Genomic DNA, 22,935 nt, shown 5'->3' with positions numbered 1-22,935 from the left:
CCTGCTCGGAGAGATCTGTTAACTTGTTATAATTACATCAGCCATCTTTCCTTTTCAGAACAAGAATGTCCAGTGTCTAACATTTGTTCTGGGGTCTGTATAGTTCCTGTACCCATGACAAGTGATGTTGACACCTAAGAGAGTGCAATTTCTACTTCAAATTGGGCTAATAGAAATAAAAAATAATTAATTAATTAAATTTAAAAATAAAAAAACCAAATTGGGCTGTGGGGCAAATCTTTTCTATTTTAAAAAAAGTAATCCACATACATGGTAAAAAACAAAAATTAAAATGCCTATCATTCCTTACCTCCATCTCCCAATTCATTCTCCAGAGGCAACTACTGTTACCAGTTTATTTAAACTTCTAATTTATGTATGCACAAGGCTGTATGATATATATGTACACACACAAATATATAATATATATAATAGAAACCATCATGCATTTTTCTTTTTTCACTTAACAATACATCCTGAAGTTTAGATCTACTACATTTTTTAAAAATAGCTGCATAATATTCCATCATATGGATATACTTTATTTTATTTAACCAGTCTTTTCTTAATAGATTGTTAGCTTGTTTTTATCTTTTGTGCAGGCAAAACTTTTAACATATTTTGCAATGATTATATTTTTGTGTGTGTTTTTGCTTAGCTGAGAGAGTTTTAGTATCTCCTACCTTAGAGATCACTCACTATCAGAACTAAAATGGACTCCTATCTAGAAGCCATAATATTAATAATAGCAGCTAAAATTTATTGAGGACTTGCTATATGCCAGACACTGTATTAAGTACCTCCCATGAATTCATATTATTATTATTATCCCCTTTTTACTGAAGAGAAAACTGTGGTTAAGTAACTGGGTCAAAATCAAGTAGCTATTATTAAGAGAGCTGGGATTTATGTGTGTCTAATTCTAAAATTTGTGCTCTTAACCACTAGCTATACTGCCTCCCAAATCTCAAGTGGGACATTGAAAAATTGGAGAACCGCCAAAAAAAAAGGGGGGGGGGGGAATCATGATGGTGAAAAATCTTGAAAACAAAGCCATGGAATAAAGGAAAGTAATGAGGGCTAGTTAGCCCGTTAAGAATAAGTTAACAGAATTTGTGGTAATTGTCTCCAAATATTTAAAGGGTTACCATATAAAAATGGAAGTAGACTTACTCTTTCCAGCTCTAAAGGGCAGAGCTTTACCTCGGAGATAGAACTTACAAGGAATATATTTCAGCTAAAGGACCTTTCTACCAGAACCTACAAAAGGGCTGGAGTTTTTAAGAAGAATTTTACAAAACTAACCATTTGTCAGGGATGTATGGAAGAACCATTCCTGCCTTGGACAGGAAATTGGACTAGGGTAGTGGTTCTCAAACCTATATGCACATCAGCATCATCTGGGGCAGCCCAGACCTACTGAATCAGAATCTTCTGGTGATAGGTGCTGTTATTGATGGGGTGCTATGTTAGAAGGAAGTCTATTAAGAAGAGTCCTGAATTTCACAAAAGAAGTGCAAATGGTCAATTAAAATATGAAAAATTGTTCAACCCCATGAACAAATGCAAACTAAAACAACAGTGGGATGCTATTAATCTTCTGTATTCCATAGGTTGACCATTTTACTCTAGAGTCCTTATCTAAGTCTCCAGACAGATCTCACAAAGTCCTGAAATATGGAGGCCATCTCTTGCCATCATAACCACTATTTTCTCTGATTTGAGTATATGTACATATCTAGTAAAGAATGTGTATAGCTGAAGAAAGCCATAAATAAATTTGTATGAGGTTCCACATTAATTGACAGTATAAATGACCATCTTTATTTACATATTTACAAATATATCAATCTTCCAAGTCTTATAATTGACTTAGTGGGCCATTATTATAATTGCAGCTTTAATCAAAGCAAAAAATGAATGATTACAATAATTCAGTTTTTCACTTCTTCCATTAATTCACTCATTCAGCTAAAGTGTATTGACCGTGTTTTATGTGCTCAGGCACTGGGGATGAACAAGGCAGACATGGTCTTTGTTCTCATAAACCTCAACCCTCACTGGAGCTAAAGAACAGGAATAATATTATCTGCTTTATAAGTCAACTGCTATTAAAAAAAAATCCGTTTACTTTATGTAGTTATCTTTGAGGGATATGCTTTGATTCTATTGTGTATAAATCCATATGCCAAGAAAGTTCTGTGGTAATTAGTTTTGAGACTATATGTATAAATAGACTTATGCTTCACTGATGTGTTGTGGATATTAGCCTGCTTTTAGTCTTTAAACTGATATATGGAGCCAACTCTGTCTATTTGTAATGCATACATATTATATACCTATTAAACTTTTGATAATTATTTTTCAGAACCAACAAGCCAAAATAGCACAATTATACCTCCCATTTGTTGGACTGCTTTTGGAAAATATACAGCGATTAGCAGGTCGAGATACCTTGTATTCTTGTGCAGCCATGCCTAATTCTGTAAGTAGCCATACGTTCCTGTTTGAGTTTTATCCTGTTTTATTGAATGCTTTTCGAATTGGGGTCATATGCTGTATGGTCTCAATCTTAAGAGTTCACTTTTTACTCCATTTTTACATGTATACTGTTTTTTTAAGAGCAGTGCCTGTCAAACTTGAATGTGCATATGAACCACCTGGGGAATTTGTTAAAGCACAGATTCAAATTCAATAGGCCTGGGGCAGGGCTTGAGAGTCGGCATTTCTAACAAGCTTTTGGCTGCTTCTGGTCCAAGGACTACACTATTAATATCAAAGTCTAAGAGAACACCATGAATCTCTTGTACCCAGTGTTTCATTCTTAAAATTTGCTATTGTTATATGCCCTCATATATTTGTTCAGTTTGAATACTGAAGAAGAGATTCTTCACTTCCAAAATGTTAGGTGCTAGGTATTGAACTGTATTCCTTTGTTTCTCCCCTCCCTTGGAAGTCTCCTTTCAGCACTTCTTGGAGAGTCCCTTTTAGCTTATCTCAATTGGTATGTGCTTTATTTTTCTCCCCTTAAAATTTTAAGACTGGTGACAATTAGCTTTGTATCTCATGAATATTAATTAATTAATTGAATTTTTAAAAATTTTTTAAACGTTGGAACGAACTTTGAAAGTGATCAGGTTCCCATCTGGCAAAACAACCTTTTGCCATTGCCATAATTAAAGCACTCCTTCCCATAATTAGTCCTAAAAGGTTTTCTATCCACTGGTCCCAGTTTTGCCCTCCAGAGACACATAGGACACGTTTGTTTCAACCTCTACATGTACCCCTTCCACATGTGCCTTCTAAATTTTTCTCCAATCCAAATATCTCTACTTTGTGATCAGTCATTCCAAACCCTTTACTTTCTTGGTCTCTCCTCTTCTGGATATGCTCCAGTTTAGCAATGACCCTGTTAAGATATAGTATTAGAATTGTATACATTATAGTCTGCCCACTGGAACTATTAACTCCTGCTCCACTCCATTTTGTGTATGGCCCAAGATCACCTTTACACTTAGAATAGCCACATCATGTTATTAGGTGGCAGGTTAAACTGTGTCCTTTACAGCTTCCTCTGAAAATTCCCCCTATGAAATATCCCAGCCAATTTGTAAAGCCTGAGGAAGCTGCTTTTAAGCTTACATGATGGCTTGCTTGCCTATGGCTTCCGATCATGTCAACCAGAGGAATGTGGATGCTGCATCACCTACCTGGGTATCAGGCTGGTCTTTCTTCACAAACACAGTAGCTCATACTTGTGTTCAGTCCACGTACATTTGACAGCGATACACTTATCTGTTCTTTCAGTTCACCTAGAGCTTCTAGTCACATCCCTACTTCTAGCATTGCCCCTGGTTCCAAGGAAGAGAACTGACCATGTTTAGACTGCACCAGTTGCAGCCATCTAGAGTTATGTCACTTGGCCAGAGGTCATGGTTACAACAGTATGCCTGTAGCCACTTTTTAAGAGTCACCTAAATACTAACTACTGGTACCTGATTTAGACTTTCACAGTGAACTTTGTTTAAAATCACGGTATGATCTTAATCTGTTAATCCAGATTTTTTATCCTCATGTACAAATTTGTTTAAATGACACAGGTATCACATTCTGTTACAGGCATCCAGGGAGGAGTTTCCATGTGGATTTACTTCACCTACAAATAGAGGGAGTCTGAGCACTGACAAAGACACCGGTAATTAAGCCCTTTAAAGATTATACATTTCATGAGGGCTTAGAAATGTATCCTGTACATCTCTGTATTTTTGAAATACTTCATAATAAAAACTGTACATAGCATGATCTTTACTGTAGTTTAATTAAAATCTGATTCACGCTGGCAGCCACATTTATTTGCCTAGTTTCCTTGTCCATGCTTGTTTAAAACATAGCTTGGTACACTGAGAAAATAGAGGATAATGAGAAAATCACTGGTCTCTAGTCCTCTTATCTGTCACCAGTTTTCGGCAAGACACTTCGCTTTTGTAGACCCAAGTTTCCTTATCTGTAAAATAGTCTCTCAAATTATGTGGTTTTATTTTATGACTTCCAAGGAACTTCTTGTAGTTTCATACATAGTAAAGTGTTTTGAGAAGTAAAATAAATGCTTGATATTTCCTTGGTTTCTTATAGTGTTTTGACAAAATATATAAACTTCACATTTTAGATGAGCAAGATCTATTCCCTATATCTTTACTTAAATTAATCCAGTACTAATTTTTAAAAATATTTTTGACAGTTCCTCCTGTTGCTAACAAGGACTTGGCTTTTTTCCCCAGCTTACGGGTCTTTTCAAAATGGACATGGAATTAAGAGGGAAGATTCAAGAGGTTCCCTCATCCCAGAAGGAGCAACAGCATTTTCAGATCAGGGCAACACTGGTGAAAATGTAAGAACCAAAATATATAGGAAAGCCCTAGGGATGTACTAGGCTAAAACAATCTTTCTTTTTTTTTTCCCTTTTTTGTCTTTTTTACTGACTGGTAACGGGATCGCAACCCTTGGTGTTGCGCCCACACTGCGCTCAACCAGTGAGCGGGAACCGGTCTCCACATGGGATCGGAACCCTCGGCGGGAGCGCCGCCACACTCCCAAGCGGCACACTCTCCAGTGCGCCACCGGGCCGGCCCACAATCTTTCTTTTTATATAGATATGAGGCTCTCTACCCTCCTGTAGTCCATCCTGAATCTGTAAAATGCATCCCATAATTCTTGCATATTTTAGCAGTTCCTTCCTATCCTGGCAGCTGGCACGTGGATATCTTAAACTATTTATAAGGAATAACGCATTCATCTTCAAGAATTCTACCTCTGACTATCTCCTTTAACCCTAGAACGCTGTAACCTGTTCTAGAGAGGGAAGGTGTAAGTTTAAAATAGCTAATATGCCTTGTCATTTAATACAAAGCACATCCTGGCAGGATTAATTTAAGATTAATTAATTAATCTTTTGTAATAGAGTAATGACATTAACTTCAGAGGAAAAAATTTAGGTCCCCAAATTGATGATCTCAGCATCCCAGCATCACTTAATCAGAATATATCCTCCAGTTCTTCCATCAAACGTTTCAAGCCTAACATTAAAATCTGAGATGCGTCTGCCTTGAGACAGAGAGACCTCATTTTAGACCAATAAAGTTTTGCCATGCTGCTATGTAAAAATCACAGAATCTTATAAAATTCAAGTTGGGAGGGTCCATAAAAATAATAAACTCCAACTCTCAATTTACAAATGAAAACTGGGATTATGACTTAGAACCAGCTGTGGCAGGGCCATATCCAAACCCGGATTTTCTAATTCCAGCATTTCTTCTCCTGTATCATGGGGCTCTTAGTGTACATCGGAATCACCTGGAGGGTTTAATAAAAGTAGATGGCTGAGCCTCACCGCAGAGTGAGATTGAGTAGGCCTGAAACAAGTCCTGCTACTGTATTTCTTTCTTTCTTTCCTCTTTTTTTTTTTGAGGGTGGGCAGCTGGCTGGTATAAGGATCCAAACCCTTTATCGGCCAGCCCTATTGTGTATTTCTAAGTTCCCAGGTGATGCGGATGCTGCTGGTTGGGAACCACCCTTTTAGAACCACTGGACTATACTTCCTTGAGCCTTTGAGTAAATAACAATTTATTCACAAAGGTTCCTATTTCATACCATTTAGAATTAACTAACAACAGACGCTGTCATAGGTAAGGCAAATAAAGGTCAGGGAGGTTAAATGACTTGCTAGTAGTTAGATAGCTAGTAAGCAATCAGAACCCAGGTCTATTTTGCTATAAATGAAAGTTCTTTTCTTAGTAAATCCTACCTTAGTAAATGTGTATCTCCAATTTAGTGCAACTTAAAGTACTGGTTTTTAACAAGGGTAAATTCTTTAGATTATTGTTACTCTATTCCTATAAATCCCCAAATAAGATCTTGTCATACTTAACTTCTGATATTTTAACAAAAGTCATTAAATAATAGGAACATCACTACTTTGTAGCACCTCTAATTTTGAATTATTACTGGATCCCCCTTAGTCTGATTATCTGATTGTAACACTATTAGCCCACTTTTTTAGACAGATATTTTGACCTATGATTTGGAGGTTGGATTTTAATAAACTAGAGACTCAAATTAAAGAGCTTTAAAATGTTTCTTATGCTTTCATATACTTTAGTTAAATTCCTCCTCCGTGTAAAAGCTATTTTTCCTGAAATAGCCAGATATGATTATTTAAATATTTTCCTACTAAAACACAGGGCATATGAGAATGAAACATACATAATATTTACAGCTATATCTTTATGAAGACCCCAAAGTAATTTCCAGTGATTCTACTAGGTACAGTAGCAATAAAGTTTCAGCCCATTTACTTCCAGGCATGATATAAAATTTAGATTTATGTTTAGAATATTCCCAAACAGGACTAATGATTTAAAAAAAAAGTTATTGAGTTAAAAGCTATGGAAAATTACGGTACTGATATTGTTTCATAAATGTCCTGTCTTTATATTACAGACCCGACAGAGTTCTACAAGAAGTAGTGTATCCCAGTATAACCGGCTGGATCAGTATGAAATCAGAAGCCTCTTGATGTGCTACCTGTATATAGTAAAAATGATTTCTGAAGGTGAGTTACCAGCATATTACCCATGGACTCTTCTAGATGTCCACCTTCACAGGTTCACAGGTTCACACAACACTATTTGACCATCATCTGTATGTAGAAGACATGCACATTAGAAACAGATCTTTGAAAACACTGACCTTAGGATGAACCTGAAAATAGGTTGTCAGTCCTATAGGTTTGATTCTTTGAAATAATTAAAAAATAATTTTACAAATTAATTTCTAAACGAGGCAGTAGTTTTAGAAGTGCTAAACATTTTTTTCATACAGCGCATATAATTCATTAAATGACCAATGTAACTGGAAGGAAATAATAATAACCAAAATTTATACTGAATACATTAGCTTTTATTTGACCCAGGATATGGAAAATCAGAAACAAACAAAAAGACAGGAAGGGTTCTCTGCGGGTAGGGAATGCCGTCGTCATCCGTCGTTGTCTTCGCGGTATCACGGTACGGTGTCATCTGGTGTCAGGTTCTTTGCCAGGCTCTGTTCTTCTCCTTGGTGCAGTTCTGCTTTACACTATAAGATGGACTATAACTGAAAGATTTTCATGAACTACACATTCTCTGGAAGTAAAATCAAGTTATCTTACTCCCCAAAACCACATTTATTTACACAATCCCCTCCCTTTTCTTAATATTTCTGCTTAAACAATGTATGTAGGAATGAAGAACATAAAAGCACCTGGGTTCTGAACATCATCATTATTATCTTTTACTCATTTTCTATTTTTCTATTTTTTTTTTAGTAAATATTACTTGTTTTAAATCTTTTTTGTAATAATACAGTATATAAAGACATAAAATAACTTGATAGGTAACTAGCTAGAAAAACATAACAACAAATCAATAACTAGGGGACATGAATAATAAATTCTAAAGTACATTAATAAAATATAACTGGAATCTTTAAGCTCTAGGAATGTACAATTTAAAGTAAAAGTTAAAGGTTACATTAAAGCTATGTGATGTGTCTCCATGCTTTGGGAAAGAAATAAGTAGCTAGAAAAACATAACAACAAATCAATAACTAGGGGACATGAATAATAAATTCTAAAGTACATTAATAAAATATAACTGGAATCTTTAAGCTCTAGGAATGTACAATTTAAAGTAAAAGTTAAAGGTTACATTAAAGCTATGTGATGTGTCTCCATGCTTTGGGAAAGAAATAAGTAGCTAGAAAAACATAACAACAAATCAATAACTAGGGGACATGAATAATAAATTCTAAAGTACATTAATAAAATATAACTGGAATCTTTAAGCTCTAGGAATGTACAATTTAAAGTAAAAGTTAAAGGTTACATTAAAGCTATGTGATGTGTCTCCATGCTTTGGGAAAGAAATAAGTAGCTAGAAAAACATAACAACAAATCAATAACTAGGGGACATGAATAATAAATTCTAAAGTACATTAATAAAATATAACTGGAATCTTTAAGCTCTAGGAATGTACAATTTAAAGTAAAAGTTAAAGGTTACATTAAAGCTATGTAATGTGTCCCCATGCTTTGGGAAAGAAATAAGTAAAGGGAAATAATTTTCAACATTGCAATGTTTCATTCCAGGAGATAATGCATCAGTTAACAACTACAGCTACAATTCAGTATTTTTGTCTTCCCACAAAATTAAAAGTGAGGGAATATGGAAATTGACTACTAATATTTATGGGGTTTCTTTTTTAAGGCCACGAAAATGTTCTAAAACTGTGGTGATAGTTTCACAACTCTGTGAATATACTAAAAACTATTATATTGTGTACTATTTAAATGGGTAATTTTATGGTACATGAATTCTCTCAATAAATTTGTTTTTTTAAAAGGAGGCCCAAAACAATAATGTACATGTCTGAACCCCACAGACATGTACAGTCACTATGTTTAAATAATAAATGAATGAATGAATGAATGAATGAATTAAATAAATAAATAAATAAATAAATGCTAAAAAAATTTTAAAAAATAATAAAAATGAGGCCCAAGAGATACATGGAAAAAACAAAACAGAACTAAAAAAAAAAGTGGTGGAATAACCACAAGGCCCAAAGAAAATAAGATGGGGAAGAAGTAAGATGGGGGAGAGACAGAAGGAAGGGGGAGAGACAGAAGGAAGGGGGAGAGACAGAAGGAAGGGGGAGAGACAGAAGGAAGGGAGAGAGACAGAAGGAAGGGGGAGAGGAGAGACATTACTGACACACACACACATACAAACACACTCACTCCATTCTGTGCTAGCCAGTGACAAGTCTCTGGCTGATTTTTTTAATGTCATGGGTAAAACCATGACTTCCATTTCTTGAGAACTTGAAAGTCCTCCTCTTGTGAATGTCGATCTTGCTTGCTCAGTGGCAGTACTCTCTGCCAAATATGTAGTCTTTGTTAATTAGGTTTTTCTTTTTTCTGCTTTTGCTTTTTGATTTTAAGAACTTTTTCAATAACTAGTATAGTCTGTGTCACATCTCCTCATCTTTTGTATTAATAAAGTCATGCTGTATATCTGTAAAGTCATATTCACTTTTTTCTGAAAAATGTCTGCTTCTGGATCTTTCTCAACAGATGCATTCTAGTCATTTTGTCTTGTCCAGTATAGTCATTTTGTCTTGTCCAGTATAGTCATTTTGTCTTGTCCAGTATATATTCTATTGTGGTTACTCGATATGCATTTAAATATTGAGCTTTTACAAGTCCACAACCTGCGAGTGTTCTCTTAGTTTTCTTTTTTATTCAGTTATAAGCAGTAGCAACTTTAATGTCAGTGAAAAGAGATGGTCTACCTCGACACTTTCATATGTATTCTGAAGAATGAATTTCCTTTTTATTTGCTGTGTTTAATTAACTGACAACAACTCACTGTTTCAAAGTCTTAGAGTCATTTGCCAAACATTTTTCAGGCCTTATTGCTTTATTATATGCTAAGAAAAGGAATTATAGTCAGGAATTATCATTTACACAGTCCAAATTGACAGGAAGACTGTCCTCTTGAAAAAGAATAGTCTTTTTTTTTTTCTTACATGAGAGATGATGAAAGGAAGCTAATTCTTTTTTCTTGACTGTATCCTGGTTTTTCTCTTTATCTTACACTCCGAAAAGACGTTCTCGGTATCACCTTGAGGCTTTTCAGCATCATACCCTGTATATGTAGACTTATTGATAGATTCAATCTTCAAAACAGGTTGTTCATTGGAAAGTGTCTGTATACTATCTCTCACTGCAGACCCAGTGTTGTAATGACGAATATCTAATGTGGATTTTCTTTTTCCATTAGAGTTCAAAGTATGGTCAACAGGAAATACTCTCAAAGGGGGCTTTTCCTTTTTGTGTGTAAAAGGGGAAATTAAGTCTACTTTATGATCAGGCATACTTTCCTCTGAAGTTTTAGGTCCTAACCAAGTACATGAGTCTTCTGAGGAATCAGAGAAAAGGCTCCAAGAGTAGTTCTTCTGAGTTCCACACTTTTGTGTGGAGGGTTTTTGTGTGGAGATCATTGTTTCATGTTTCCTTTTTTGCTGGCCAACCTTGCCTTCAGAAGTGTGTGAGGCACTTTGAAATTCATACCCCTTTTGAGGATCAAGTGTAGATTTTAAAGGAAAATCTGCAAATGACTTCTGGTTGGCACTACCTTGTGTGTTAGGCTTACTGTCATTACAGGAAGTTTTCTCAAAAGAGGTCTCTGGCACTTCAAAGAGCTCTTGACTGCCAGTTGGAACTGAAAATTCCAAACTTGGTACCAGTTCCTTTTTACCTCCAGCACCTATCTGTTCAGTACGTGGGTGCTGTATTGATTTGATAGACACATGCTCCTGAGTGCCCTGTGTAGACTCACTGACTGACAAAACCGGCCCAGTACTTTGACCACAAGGAAGGAAGTCATCGTTACTATCAGAAAAAGAAGCATGAAACTGTTGCTGACTCAATTTTATTTGGGCAGAAAGCCTTTTATTTTCTTCTCTTAATCGATTCCTTTCGGCAATGACTTCAGCAATAAACATAAGATTTTTTTGTTGTATATCATAAAATTCCTGCTGTAGGCTATTCTTTTGTATTTCATTTACGTAACAGTTGTTACATGTTTTGGCCTCCAACTGACCTCGCAAGTCATGAATGGTGTCAATGGCTTTCTGTTCAGCCAATGCTTTAATTTTGGCTGTCTTGCTTGTCCACCTCCCATGTGCCAATTGCTCTTTCCTCACCCCCATTAATTCTGCCTCTAAACGCTGCAGCTGTTTATCGTGGATCTCCTTTAGTTTTAGCCATGTCTTTTTAAAATCATCAGACAACATATCACATCCACGGAACGGCATTTCATCTCTGTTTATAGATTTCTTACCCCTTTTTCTGTGGTCTCCGCTCATGTTTCCAGCCTGCATCATGTCTCACTGACTTGGAAGCCGTTGGGGCAGCACAACGGCTCGACAGTGCCGCTGGCAAAATGGCGGAGGAGCTGCTGACTGGAATTGGGTCGCTGTGGGGATGATCCTTTCTGCCCCTTTTACAGACTTTGAAGCCGCCTTAGGGCACAGAAGGGGGTGCTCAGGGATGGGCAGAAGGCCCTAGATTTTTAATGGGAAGGAAGCACTAGATTTTTGGTGGAAAAAGCCTGTTCTTAGGAGAGGGAGGCCAGCGCCTTTCGTCAGTTGACGCGGCAACTTGCCCTTTGACCAGAGGCCGGAAACCCGGTGACTTCTGGGGGATAACTGGCTTCTTGGAACAGAAAAGCTCATAAAAGCCGAGGGGGAGACCGGAAGTCGCCACTAGCGTAATTTGTAAAACAAAGTTAAATTTGACATGATTTTAACATGTTTATTTTTGGTGATCAATATTTTGTAATCATTGCAACATTAATATCCATGGTCTTGTAAAGCAATTAGAAATAGCTAAGTCGGAACTCCTGTTCTCCTTTATCCCCTTCTCCCCACCATAAAGCTAGCATTGTCTCGTCTTCCATCTCTGTCTTCGGGAGGCTCTAGATTGGTTGTAAATCCAATCGTGTGCCTGCTTTTGTGACACCTACAGGATTTTTACATTTAGACGGGGGCCTTTTAACAGTATTAATTAAATCACAGGAGGATAAAATAGGAATGGAAGGTTAAGTGGCAGCAAAATTGTATTCTTCTTTTCTTTCTCTTTTATTTCCAACCGGTAAGGGGATCGCAACCCTAGGCTCGATGTCGTCTGCACTGCTCTCAGCCAATTGAGCACACCGGCCATCCGTATATAGGATCCGAACCTGCGGCATTGGCACTAACAGCGCCGTACTCTCCCGAGTGAGCCACAGGGCTAGCCCACGAACTTGCTTTTTAATGCAGTGAGCTGCATATGCCAGTATTTCATAGAGATTTTTAGTAAATATCCTCTTAAATTTCTGCTTGCAATAAAGGAAAAAGTTATAAAACAAACATCCATAAACCTGTTACCCATTGGTCAGCTCTATCTATCAATTACTGAATATGGTGGATAAAAATCTCTGCTTGTAATGGTAGAATTGTCCATTTATAGCTGATTTTCCACGTTTTAAAGCTATATCAGAAAATGAGGTATATCTACACAATGGAATTCTACTCTGCTATAAAAAAAGAATGAAATACTGCCATTAGCAGTAACATGGATGGACCTAGAAAAAATTATATTAAGTGAAATAAGTCAGGCACAGAAAGAGAAATATCACATGTTCTCACTTATTTGTGGGAGCTAAAAATAAATAAATAAATACAAAAAAAAAAAACAACTGGAGAGGGGAGGGAAGAAGACACAACAATCACAATTCCTTGAACTTGTTAAGACAAGTGAACAGATATGATGTTGATGGGTGGGAGGGGGGAAAAGAGACTCTGCTTTCTGTTTACTTATCTTTTATTTATTTATTTTTTTTTGACTGGTAAGGGGATTGCAACCCTCGGCACCGCACGGCACGGTGTCCTCCGCACCGCGCTCACCCAGTGAGTGCACCAGCCATCCCCATATGGGATCTGAACGCACGGCCTTGGCGCTACCAACGGCATGCTCTCCCAAGTGAGCCACAGGCTGGCCCTTTTTTTTTTTTTTTTTAAAGAAATCTCACTGTGGACGTGTTGGGGAAAGTAAAGAAAGAAAAAGATAAAAAGAAAAGTGTACGTGATAGATTTAAAGGACTTTTGTGTCTGAAATGATAGTTAGGACATCAGAGTTTATAATCCAAAGGCAAAGAGAAAAAAAAAAAAAAAAAAGAAACAATACCTGTCTCTTAAAGTTTTTGGTTCACAGAGCCCTTTGAGTAGCAGGTAAAGGCCATTTGACCCTCTTCTCAGAAAAATGCACATAAACACATCATCTTGTATAACATTTTAGGGAGTTCATTAAAAACTAAAATCCAGGTCTAAAGTAAAAACACAGCAACTTCCCTTCCTCTGTCTTCAGGAATGATATGAAGATTGGGATAAGCCATCCAAAACAGCAACAACAAAAAAAATTACAGAGTATAAATAAAAAGAATTGTTGAAGCTGAAATAATTACAGATTAAATTATATATTTTGAATTAATTCAAAAGAATACAGTGTATGGGGCAGTGGGAGAGGAGAGGAGGAAACAAGATTGGCGGTGAGTTGATGGTTGTTGAAGCTAGATTTTTGGTACTTGAGGGTTTGCTGTGCTAATTGCTGTATTTCAAGATCTAACGCTTTGTTTCATTTTCAGATACTCTCTTAACTTACTGGAATAAGGTATCTCCTCAGGAGCTTATAAACATTCTTGTACTTCTAGAGTGAGTTATATTTATTTATTTTCATAAACTTTCCTCTTATTTGAGGGGAGCTTAACTGTTACCTTTTTTCTGTTTTCAACAACTTATTTGGTAATAAAGTAGAAAATGTTAAAATATTTTGATAATATAGGAGCTGGCAAACAGGTTCTTCACCCATAGATAGAAGGAAAACATGGAGATGAAATACTTGTGATATGACAGAAAACTCTAGCTAATAATAGACCATCTTTACAGCCAGGAGGAGTCTTTCTGTGACCTGGAAAACTAGAAGTGGCATCAGCTGTCCTACATCATTCATTTGGAGCAGATGCTGGATTAATAGAGCAGCTGAAATGATTTGAATTTAGAATTTGTACTCTTATGTAGAGCTGAGTAATTCTACCACTTCAGAAATGCATATATATATATATATATACACACACACAGATCTCTATATATACATATATATGTGTGTATATATGTATATATCCCAAGACATTTGGGGGAAAAACCAGGTCTGGAGATGCGAAATTGTCCTGTCTTGTATGCTGAGCTGTTTTTACATCATTACTGAAACCTAAAAGAAAAATTAGACTTAGAATGAAATGCAACAAATTTTTACATAATAGTACACATATATGATTTATATGTGCATGTGCAAAATGCAAAGAAGATAATCAAATGCATAACCATTTGATTAAAGCCTTTCAAAATTTTGCAGATAATGTCAGCAGATTAAACAGCAGTTAAGATTTTAAAAAGACTACTGTAGTTATACTGAAATATTTACTAATGAAAATATATGATGTTGGGGATAGCTTCAAAAAAGACAGTGGGTAGGGAGGGTGGAGGGAGATCCAGGGACCTGTTCGGGGCAGAGGTTAAACAAGAATGGCCATGAGCTGATCATTGTTGAAGCTGGAGGGGGATGGGTACGTGGAAGTTTAGTACGCTGTCCTCCCTACTTTCTCTTATGTCTTTGAGATTTTCAATAATAGAAAGTATTTTAGTGCCATTATAAAAATGTAACAATTGCCCCAGTTTTTATAGGTTAAGAACCTCTTTTAGGTGTTAATGACTATGCTAGAGACCTTGGCTATGATATGTTACAGAGCATATATGATTTGCATTGACATGTTTTTTTAACCTGTCATTAGAATTGTATATAAAGACGGGGGAGGGGGTGGGTTGGTGCTGATGTAATTGTAGCAAGTAAATGTAGAAAGATATAATGTGGCAAGCCCATAAGTAGTTACCTGTGTATTTATTTCTGTACATCAAAATGCATATTATTGTAATATAATTTAAATAGGCCATTCTTTTTAACTCATGACTTTTCAAATATTGTTAAATTGCAGAGGATGGAAATATATTTACTAACATGCTATTGTTTTTCTTTCTAGAGTATGTTTGTTTCACTTTAGATATATGGGGAAAAGAAACATAGCAAGGTAATTCCTTTAGCACTGCAATTTCCATTTTTTTCCTTCTCTTCCAACAGAGGGCAATCTTAAATCATGCCATGTAAAACCCAAATTATTTATTTATTTATTTTTGGTCCTTTTTGAGACCGGCCGCACCGCGCTCAGCCAGTGAGCGGGAACCATTTATTTATTTATTTTTGGTCCTTTTTGAGACCGGCCGCACCGCGCTCAGCCAGTGAGCGGGAACCATTTATTTATTTATTTTTGGTCCTTTTTGAGACCGGCCGCACCGCGCTCAGCCAGTGAGCGCTATGAGCGCACCGGTCATCCCTATATAGGATCCGAACCCACAGCCGGAGTGCTGCTGCGCTCCCAGCACCGCACTCCCCGAGTGCGCCACGGGCTCGGCCCGAAACCCAAATTATTTTAAGTTAACATTGAGATACCCACGATTTATGTAACATGTCCCAACTCAAAGTTTAAACTAATGTGAACTGATATATTTTTAGGTTTTCCAAGGGGTAATAGAAAGATATGCAGGGTTTTTATCTTGTGAGATCTCTCTAAATTTAGAACAGATGCTTATCTTTCAGAAGGACTTGAGAAGGGGCTGGAAATCATAAAGTGAGGACAACTGTGAGATCTGTCCTTTTGTCTACAGTCTGTTAATACTCACCTTAGTTGCTAAAGTAAATAGAAATCCCCAACAGCGATTGGGACATATATATTATATGATTGGGACATGTATAATATACATTTAATCTACTTATTCTTTTTGCCACTTAAGTCCTAGTGAAATAAGCACTTATGGAAATGTTTAAGGGACCCTGACATAGAAGGTTACTTGCTTATTTCAATAAGATATATTTTAGGGGTAGATTTAATAATAAAAAATATATTCAAGTTTCTTTAATTTCCATGGCATCCAAAAATTAAAGAGGCTGTTTGGATGGGGTTTATTGATGCATCTCTGGAACATTCTTTTTTTTTTTTTTCCTTTTTTGTCTTTTTTCGTGTCCGGCAACGGATCGCAACCCTCAGTGTCGTGCCCGGACCGGACCGGACCGGCAACGGGATCGCAACCCTCGGCACTGCGCCCGCACCTCGCTCAGCCAGTGAGCGGGAACCGGTCTGTATGTGGGATCCGAACCCTCGGCAGGAGCGCCGCCGCGCTCTCAAGCGGCACACTGTAGCAGTGCGCCACTGGGCTGGCCCATCTCTGGAACATTCTAATAATTGGTAGTTCATAATATATAATAGGTGGATGAGGATTCCAATTTTCACCATCTTTCCCCATGATGTGGAGCTGGCCTGCTCATGTTACCATGAGCCTTAGCCTCTAGGACTCTGCCAGCTATGCCACTATGTTTATTAGAGGATAGACAAACTTTTTCTTCCTTAGTTCACATATGACCCAGTTCTAATTTTTAAAACTGGGACCCTAACATTAAAGGAAAACAAAGAAAAATTCACAAATCTTAGCAGTAGACATGTTTAGAGAGTAAAAATTTTTTATTTTTATTTTTTTATTTTTCTTCATTTCTATAGCAGTTTTAGTTCTACAGAGAAATTGAGCAGAAAGTACTGATAGTTCCCATACCCTCCACCCACCCACATACATAGTTTCTCCTATTATTGGTGTTTTGGGTTTTTCGTGGGTTTTTTGGTGGCTGGCTGGTGTGGGAATCCGAACCCGTGACCTTAGTGTTATAAGGCTGTGCTCTAACCAACCTTTCTCCTATTTATTGACATATTAGTGTAGTACTTTTGTTACAATTATGAACCAATACTGATATATTATTAACTTAATTTTACATTAGGGTTCCCTTTTTATAGTGTACAGTTCTATGGGTTTTGGCAAATGCATAATGTCGTGTATTCACCATGACAGTATCATATAGAATAGTTTGCTGCCCTAAGAATCCTATGCTCCACCTATTCACCTCTCCCTCCTTCCCTCATCCCCTAAAACTCTGGTAACCACTGATTTTTTTTCCATTACATCCAATATTTATCATTTCTTTGTGTTGGAAGCATTCAAAAATCCTCTCTTATAGCTAATTGAAACTATACAATATTTTGTTAATTATAGTCACTCTACAGTGCTATAAAATTAGTTAACAGACACAAAGAATGATTGTGTATTGTAATGATGCTAACTATCCTGACCTGACCATCACACATTGTACACAACTGTTGAAAGTCAACTTTGTACCCCACATATATGTATAATAAATTATCTTAAAAGAAAAGAACGCTAGGTATTATTTCTCCTATCTAGCTGTACTTTCATATCCATTAACCAACCTCTCACTTCCCCCCCTTTTCCTTCCCCTTTCCAGCCTTTGGTAACCACCATTCTATAGAGAGTAAGCATTTCTGATCCCAATACGCCTCAAGTCCAGAAACAGACTAGGGTGGCACGCAGTCTAACATCTGTCTCTGGAGTTTTCTCCCTTCATTTCAACCCTGAGTGTCCCTCTAATGGTCTCCTCTCATTCTTGACCTTTCTCACCTCCTGCAAAAAGACTGAATCTTTTTGGAGTGTTGGCCACTTAACTCCAATGTTTTTGAGGAGGAGGAGAGAAGTAGCAAGCTCTTTAAAAATTCCTTAATTATATTTCTATAATATAAGCTACTTTAAAGCTTTATACAGTTTCCAGTAATACCTCATTTAATCCAAGTAATGGTTGATAGAATATTGAGCATAGTACTGTGTTTATGTGGAAACCAAATTATTTTTTAGCTAAAAAGTATCTAACATTGAGATATATTATTAGAGCACTCCAGTTCCCAACTTCAAATTTTATTTTAGGGTGCATGATGCCTGGCTGTCAAAACACCTTGGAGTAGACCGAAAATCACAAACCATGCCAGCTCTTCGAAACAGATCTGGAATAATGCAGGTCCGGCTTCAGCATCTTAGTAGCCTAGAAAGTTCATTCACACTTAATCACAGTAAGTGAAAATGTGTATGGGGTATCCATTTGAAACAGCCATGTAATGCTATTTAACCTTAAAGAAGTTCTGGTTTAAATCACCAGTGTGATTGGACTTTATTTCTCATACATAGATATATTTGTATATCTTTGCTATCTTTATATGCAGTCATTTCATCATACATGACTATAAAATATGCATGGATTTTAACAATGTTAACTAATGGTGTTCTTAGTTGTCAGGCTATAGCAATAGCTACGCCAATTGTATTGCTAGGGAATTATATTGTTAAAGCTATTCATAACTAAAACCAAAACTTTTCATTATTTTAGTTACACTAAGTTTCCATTTGTATTGTCAGGGATAGGGCCCAGACCCTTCAAACCCATTGTACAGACTGGGTCACTAGACCCCATTCACATGCCAGGCTGGGTCATAGACCCCTCACACACATGTCCAAGCTAGGTAATTGGGAAAGATCCTGGGAACCACTGGCAGATGACACGAGCTGAGTTCTCGGCAGCAGCAGTAGCAGCAGCAGCGGTGGCCTCTTGGGGCATCCCGGGGGCACCGGCAGCAACAGCCTCCAGCAGCAGTAGCAGCCTCCCTGTGGCTCCCCCGGGGGCATTCTGGGGGTGGCAGGCCCTGTGGATCAGAGTCACTCGTCCTTTATACTTAAGTCCATAGCCCAGGACACCTGGGTGCACATGCGCAATTACATTAGACAGTAGCCAAGGAACACTTGGGTGCACGTGCATATTTACCTCAAATGTCAGCAAGATCCTGAACATCTGAGGGGCCTGCCCATTTTCCAATATTTTTCCCTAAATCAGTATTAAAGAAATTAATTTTTTATCCCCATGGAATTGCTGTTCTCATATTTTATATTGGATATCCAATTGAATATCCAGTATAAATATGATAATAAATGATATGATTAAATATGATATATTTATATTGGATATCATTTTTATATTAGATATCCTTCATTCCTACTGTTAAACTGTAATATGGGTACTGACATTTTAATATAATAGTCTATATGATATTTGTTTAGAGTTACTATTGTTCATTTAATGATTAGGGGATTACACATGCTGAGTTGACTGCTGAACACAATGAACTCTAAATACTATTTTGGCAAAGGTGTATTTCAGAGAGGTTGAAGTATGGACAAGGCAAATAGAACAAGCAGAGAAATCTTGCCCAGTTGGGGAAGCCGGAGAGTTATATAAATGGAAGCTATCCTCTGAAAAGCAAATATTAATAAAAACTCTTAAGAGTAAGAAAACTTTAGTTTCCATATAGTCCTCTGGAGGTTGCAGAAAAGGAAACCAGCAAAACTGGCTTTGTGTTAAGGTCTAATAATAAAAACTAATGTCTTGAGCAGATCCACCCTGAGCTAATAGACTCAGGACCTTTAAAAAATGCAAGTTTTAAAGCCTTCAGCTTCTTGTAAAAGTATAATGAACCTACTTCCTTCAGTTGGCCCAGACACCTTGTTTTCCTTCTGATTTAGAATCATCTTATAGTATTGGCTTAATTGAAAACGTCTGACCATAGGGCACCACTGTATATATGTAGCTGAATTTCTGTGGGTTTCTCATTTTTGCACATATAATAAGTGGCGTAGCCTAAAATTCCTCCCACGTTGTTTCCTAGTTACATCACCATAGCTCATCACTGAAATCTTGTCTCCAAAGAAATGGGCACCTAATTATGTGTTGCAGAGCTATTGATACAGAGCTGAAGTGAAATTAATGAAATTAATTAACCCAAACCATATTTGATTAAGGAATAAATAGAGTGAAACTCATTAGGTCTGCAGGTATTGAGAGCCTTCTTTCTTTTTTTTTTTTTTTTTTAAAGATGACCGGTAAGGGATTTTAACACTTGGCTTGGTGTTGTCAGCACCACGCTCACCCAGTGAGCTAACCGGCCATCCCTATATGGGATCCGAACCCATGGCCTTGGTGTTATCAGCACCGCACTCTCCCAAGTGAGCCATGGGCCAGCCCCTTGAGAGCCTTCTTTCTTCTTGCTTGTCTCTCTCTGAGTCTTTCGGGAGGAAGTCATTTTAACACCATTATGTGAATCTGTTTTGCGCAAAGTTTAATTTACTTTTTTTTATCCTAGGTTCTGCAACAACTGAAGCAGACATTTTCCACCAGGCCCTTCTTGAAGGCAATACTGCTACTGAAGTTTCCCTAACAGTATTAGATACCATATCATTTTTCACCCAGTGCTTCAAGGTAATGAAGAGTTAAAATTCCAGTTGGTATCTTTGCAAAGAAAACATACAAAAATTAACTACTCAGAGGCAGGATAATGTACTGAAAAAGGCTGGCAGAAGCAGTCAGGAAACGTGGATGGCAGACCTAATTTGGCTACTGTGTGACCTTGGGAAGACACTGAGACTCACTTGAGTCATTCATAAAATGAGGGGATTGGACTAATTTGCCCTTAAGCTCCCTTTTACCTCTTAAATTCTATTGTTTTATTTTCATGATTAAAAGCAGGTTTTCTTTCACACTTTTAATAAAACGTCCAGTAATTTTTAGCTGAAAGGGTGATTGGATCAGCTTGCCCAAATACCTGCTGTGATGAGGGGTCCTGTCTGGGTGGATGACTGACAAGCTGGCTGGCTTCCCCAGTCAGGCCCTTAGTGTTTGTTCTCAGCTGTTTGCCTCTCAGTGCAAATCATCATTGCTATGATTTTAAAAAGAAGGTAAAAGCAGTTATCTTGCAGGGTTGTTGAAGGGGTAAAATGGAATAGTGGATGTGAGAGCGCTTTGAAAGGTAAAAACAATATGATTGTAATGTAAGGTGGCATTAATGGGAGAATTCAAAGGTGAAAAATCTTGCTTGCTTTCGCTTGAGTTAAATAATTTTTTTTCTTACCCCCACCCTTCTCTTAGTAATTCAGTTCCTTGCTTCAGCCCTCCGGACTGGCTGGAAACCTGGCCTGTGCTTTTCAAAGAGGCTTATAAAGGAAAATTTGATACTGATAAGAAATATGCTGCAGAATCTCTTTATGAAGTATTATGTTTGCTCCGATTAAAATGCAACAAGTCCACTTTTTATGGTGCCAATAGATAAGAAGGGCACTTGATCTCGTGACTTGCATTATATTCTTTCCTCCTAGTCTGATATTTATTTAACAAACGTTTATATAGCTCTTGGTAGATGTCAAGCATTATCCTAAGTGCTGTACAAATATTAACTTACTTTTTTCTTGTGAGGCTGACAGTGGGAAAGGGGAGTGAATGCAAATGGGCACGAGTGGTTTTTTTTGAGGTAATGGAAATGTTCTAAAATTGGATTGTGATGGTTGCCCAACTCTGTTGCCAAATTTACTAAAAGTAATTGAACTGTACACTTAAAACCAGTGAATTCTATGACATGTAAATTATATTTCAGAAAATTCAAAAATACAAATATGAATTCACTTTTAATCCTCACAATAGCCTTATGATGTAGATACTGTTGTTATTCCCATTTTAAAGTAAGGAAACTGAGGCTCACAGGGAGGTTAATGTCACATAGCTAGTCAGTGGCAGAATCAGGATTCAGACCTAGGCCAGTTACCAGTTGAGTCCATGATTCTAACCACCATACCATGCTTGGAAGTAGACTAAGGAAAGAGCCGGTAAAAAAAATCACTCCAAATAAATGTTTGAAAAGTTTTTTCCATTTCTGAGAAAAATGTCATTGGAATTCTGATGAGGATTGCATTGAATTTGTAGATCACTTTAGGCAGTATGGACATTTTCACAATGTTGATGCTTCCAATCCAAGAGCATAGGATATCTTTCCATCTTCTTGTGCCCTCTTTAATTTCTCTCAGCAGTGGTTTGTAGTTCTCATTATAGAGATTTTTCACATCCTTGGTTAACTCAATTCCTAGGTATTTTATTTTTTTGGTGGCTATTGTAAATGGGCAGGCTTTCTTGATTTCTCTTTCTGTATGTTCACTATTGCAGAATAGAAATAAATAAATAAATACACAAACAACCTGGGGGGGGGGAGAAGACACAACAATTACAATTCCTTGAAGTTGATACAGCAAGCACACAGAAATGACATTGTACAATTCCTTGAAGTTGATACGACAAGCACACAGAAAGGACATTGTTGGGAGGGAGGGGGAAGAGGGAGGAGGGAGGGAGATTCCGGTAAAGGGCCACAATAATCAACCACATTGTATATTGACAAAATAAAATAAAACTAAAAAACAAAAAATAAAACAACAACAACAAAAAAAAACCCAATCACTCTTCAGGAATTCTGGCTATCAGTTACCATTAGATTTCTCACAGCTTTGCCTAATGTTTTGGTTGTTTTTTGAATTTTGTTGTTGTTTTTGGCCAAATTGTAACCTGCTGCTTAGTTTCTTGAGGGATAGGAGCATAGGGCTAGAGAAGCTAACCAATGCTGTTTTTAAGACAAGGTTCACAAACTAATAGATATTTCTGTACAATTTATTGTTTGTGTTTCTTTGCAAGGGGCATTTAAACAATTTACGTAGTCCGTTCAATTGTGATACCTGTTGTTATCTTTACTCAGAGGGTTTAATTTGTCACCAGTGGCTAAACATATCTTATGCTAAACATACTTTTAAAAGTAAATTAGCTAATAGACTTCTCAAATAGAATTGACATTTTCCTTAATTCCTGAATTATTTAGTCTCCCTTGGAGAAATACAAAGGCTAGTTGCCTTGTATTCCCCCCCCCCCCCCCC

General features: G+C 37.0%; 1 protein-coding gene across 3 annotated transcripts in view; it reads left to right on the top strand.

Annotated features, from left to right (window-relative positions):
- The window catches only part of DOCK11 (dedicator of cytokinesis 11), a 170,557-nt gene that overhangs the window by 107,810 nt on the left and 39,812 nt on the right, over window positions 1–22,935 (top strand). For 2 of the 3 annotated variants that reach the window (XM_008569403.1, XM_008569404.1), the window contains 8 exons: window positions 2,369–2,485; window positions 4,120–4,195; window positions 4,779–4,888; window positions 6,997–7,108; window positions 13,785–13,851; window positions 15,234–15,281; window positions 18,070–18,212; window positions 20,331–20,446. In XM_008569403.1, the coding sequence (XP_008567625.1) occupies window positions 2,369–2,485; window positions 4,120–4,195; window positions 4,779–4,888; window positions 6,997–7,108; window positions 13,785–13,851; window positions 15,234–15,281; window positions 18,070–18,212; window positions 20,331–20,446 (789 nt within the window). The remainder of the gene's footprint in view (window positions 1–2,368; window positions 2,486–4,119; window positions 4,196–4,778; window positions 4,889–6,996; window positions 7,109–13,784; window positions 13,852–15,233; window positions 15,282–18,069; window positions 18,213–20,330; window positions 20,447–22,935) is intronic. The other variant, XM_008569406.1, reaches the window with a different exon arrangement.

The sequence above is a fragment of the Galeopterus variegatus genome, unplaced genomic scaffold (genome assembly GCF_000696425.1).
Source record: "Galeopterus variegatus unplaced genomic scaffold, G_variegatus-3.0.2 Scaffold492, whole genome shotgun sequence".
NCBI classification, from domain to species: domain Eukaryota; kingdom Metazoa; phylum Chordata; class Mammalia; order Dermoptera; family Cynocephalidae; genus Galeopterus; species Galeopterus variegatus.
The sequence above is the reverse complement of the archived record's forward strand: the minus strand, read 5'-3'. Positions and strand labels throughout refer to the sequence as shown.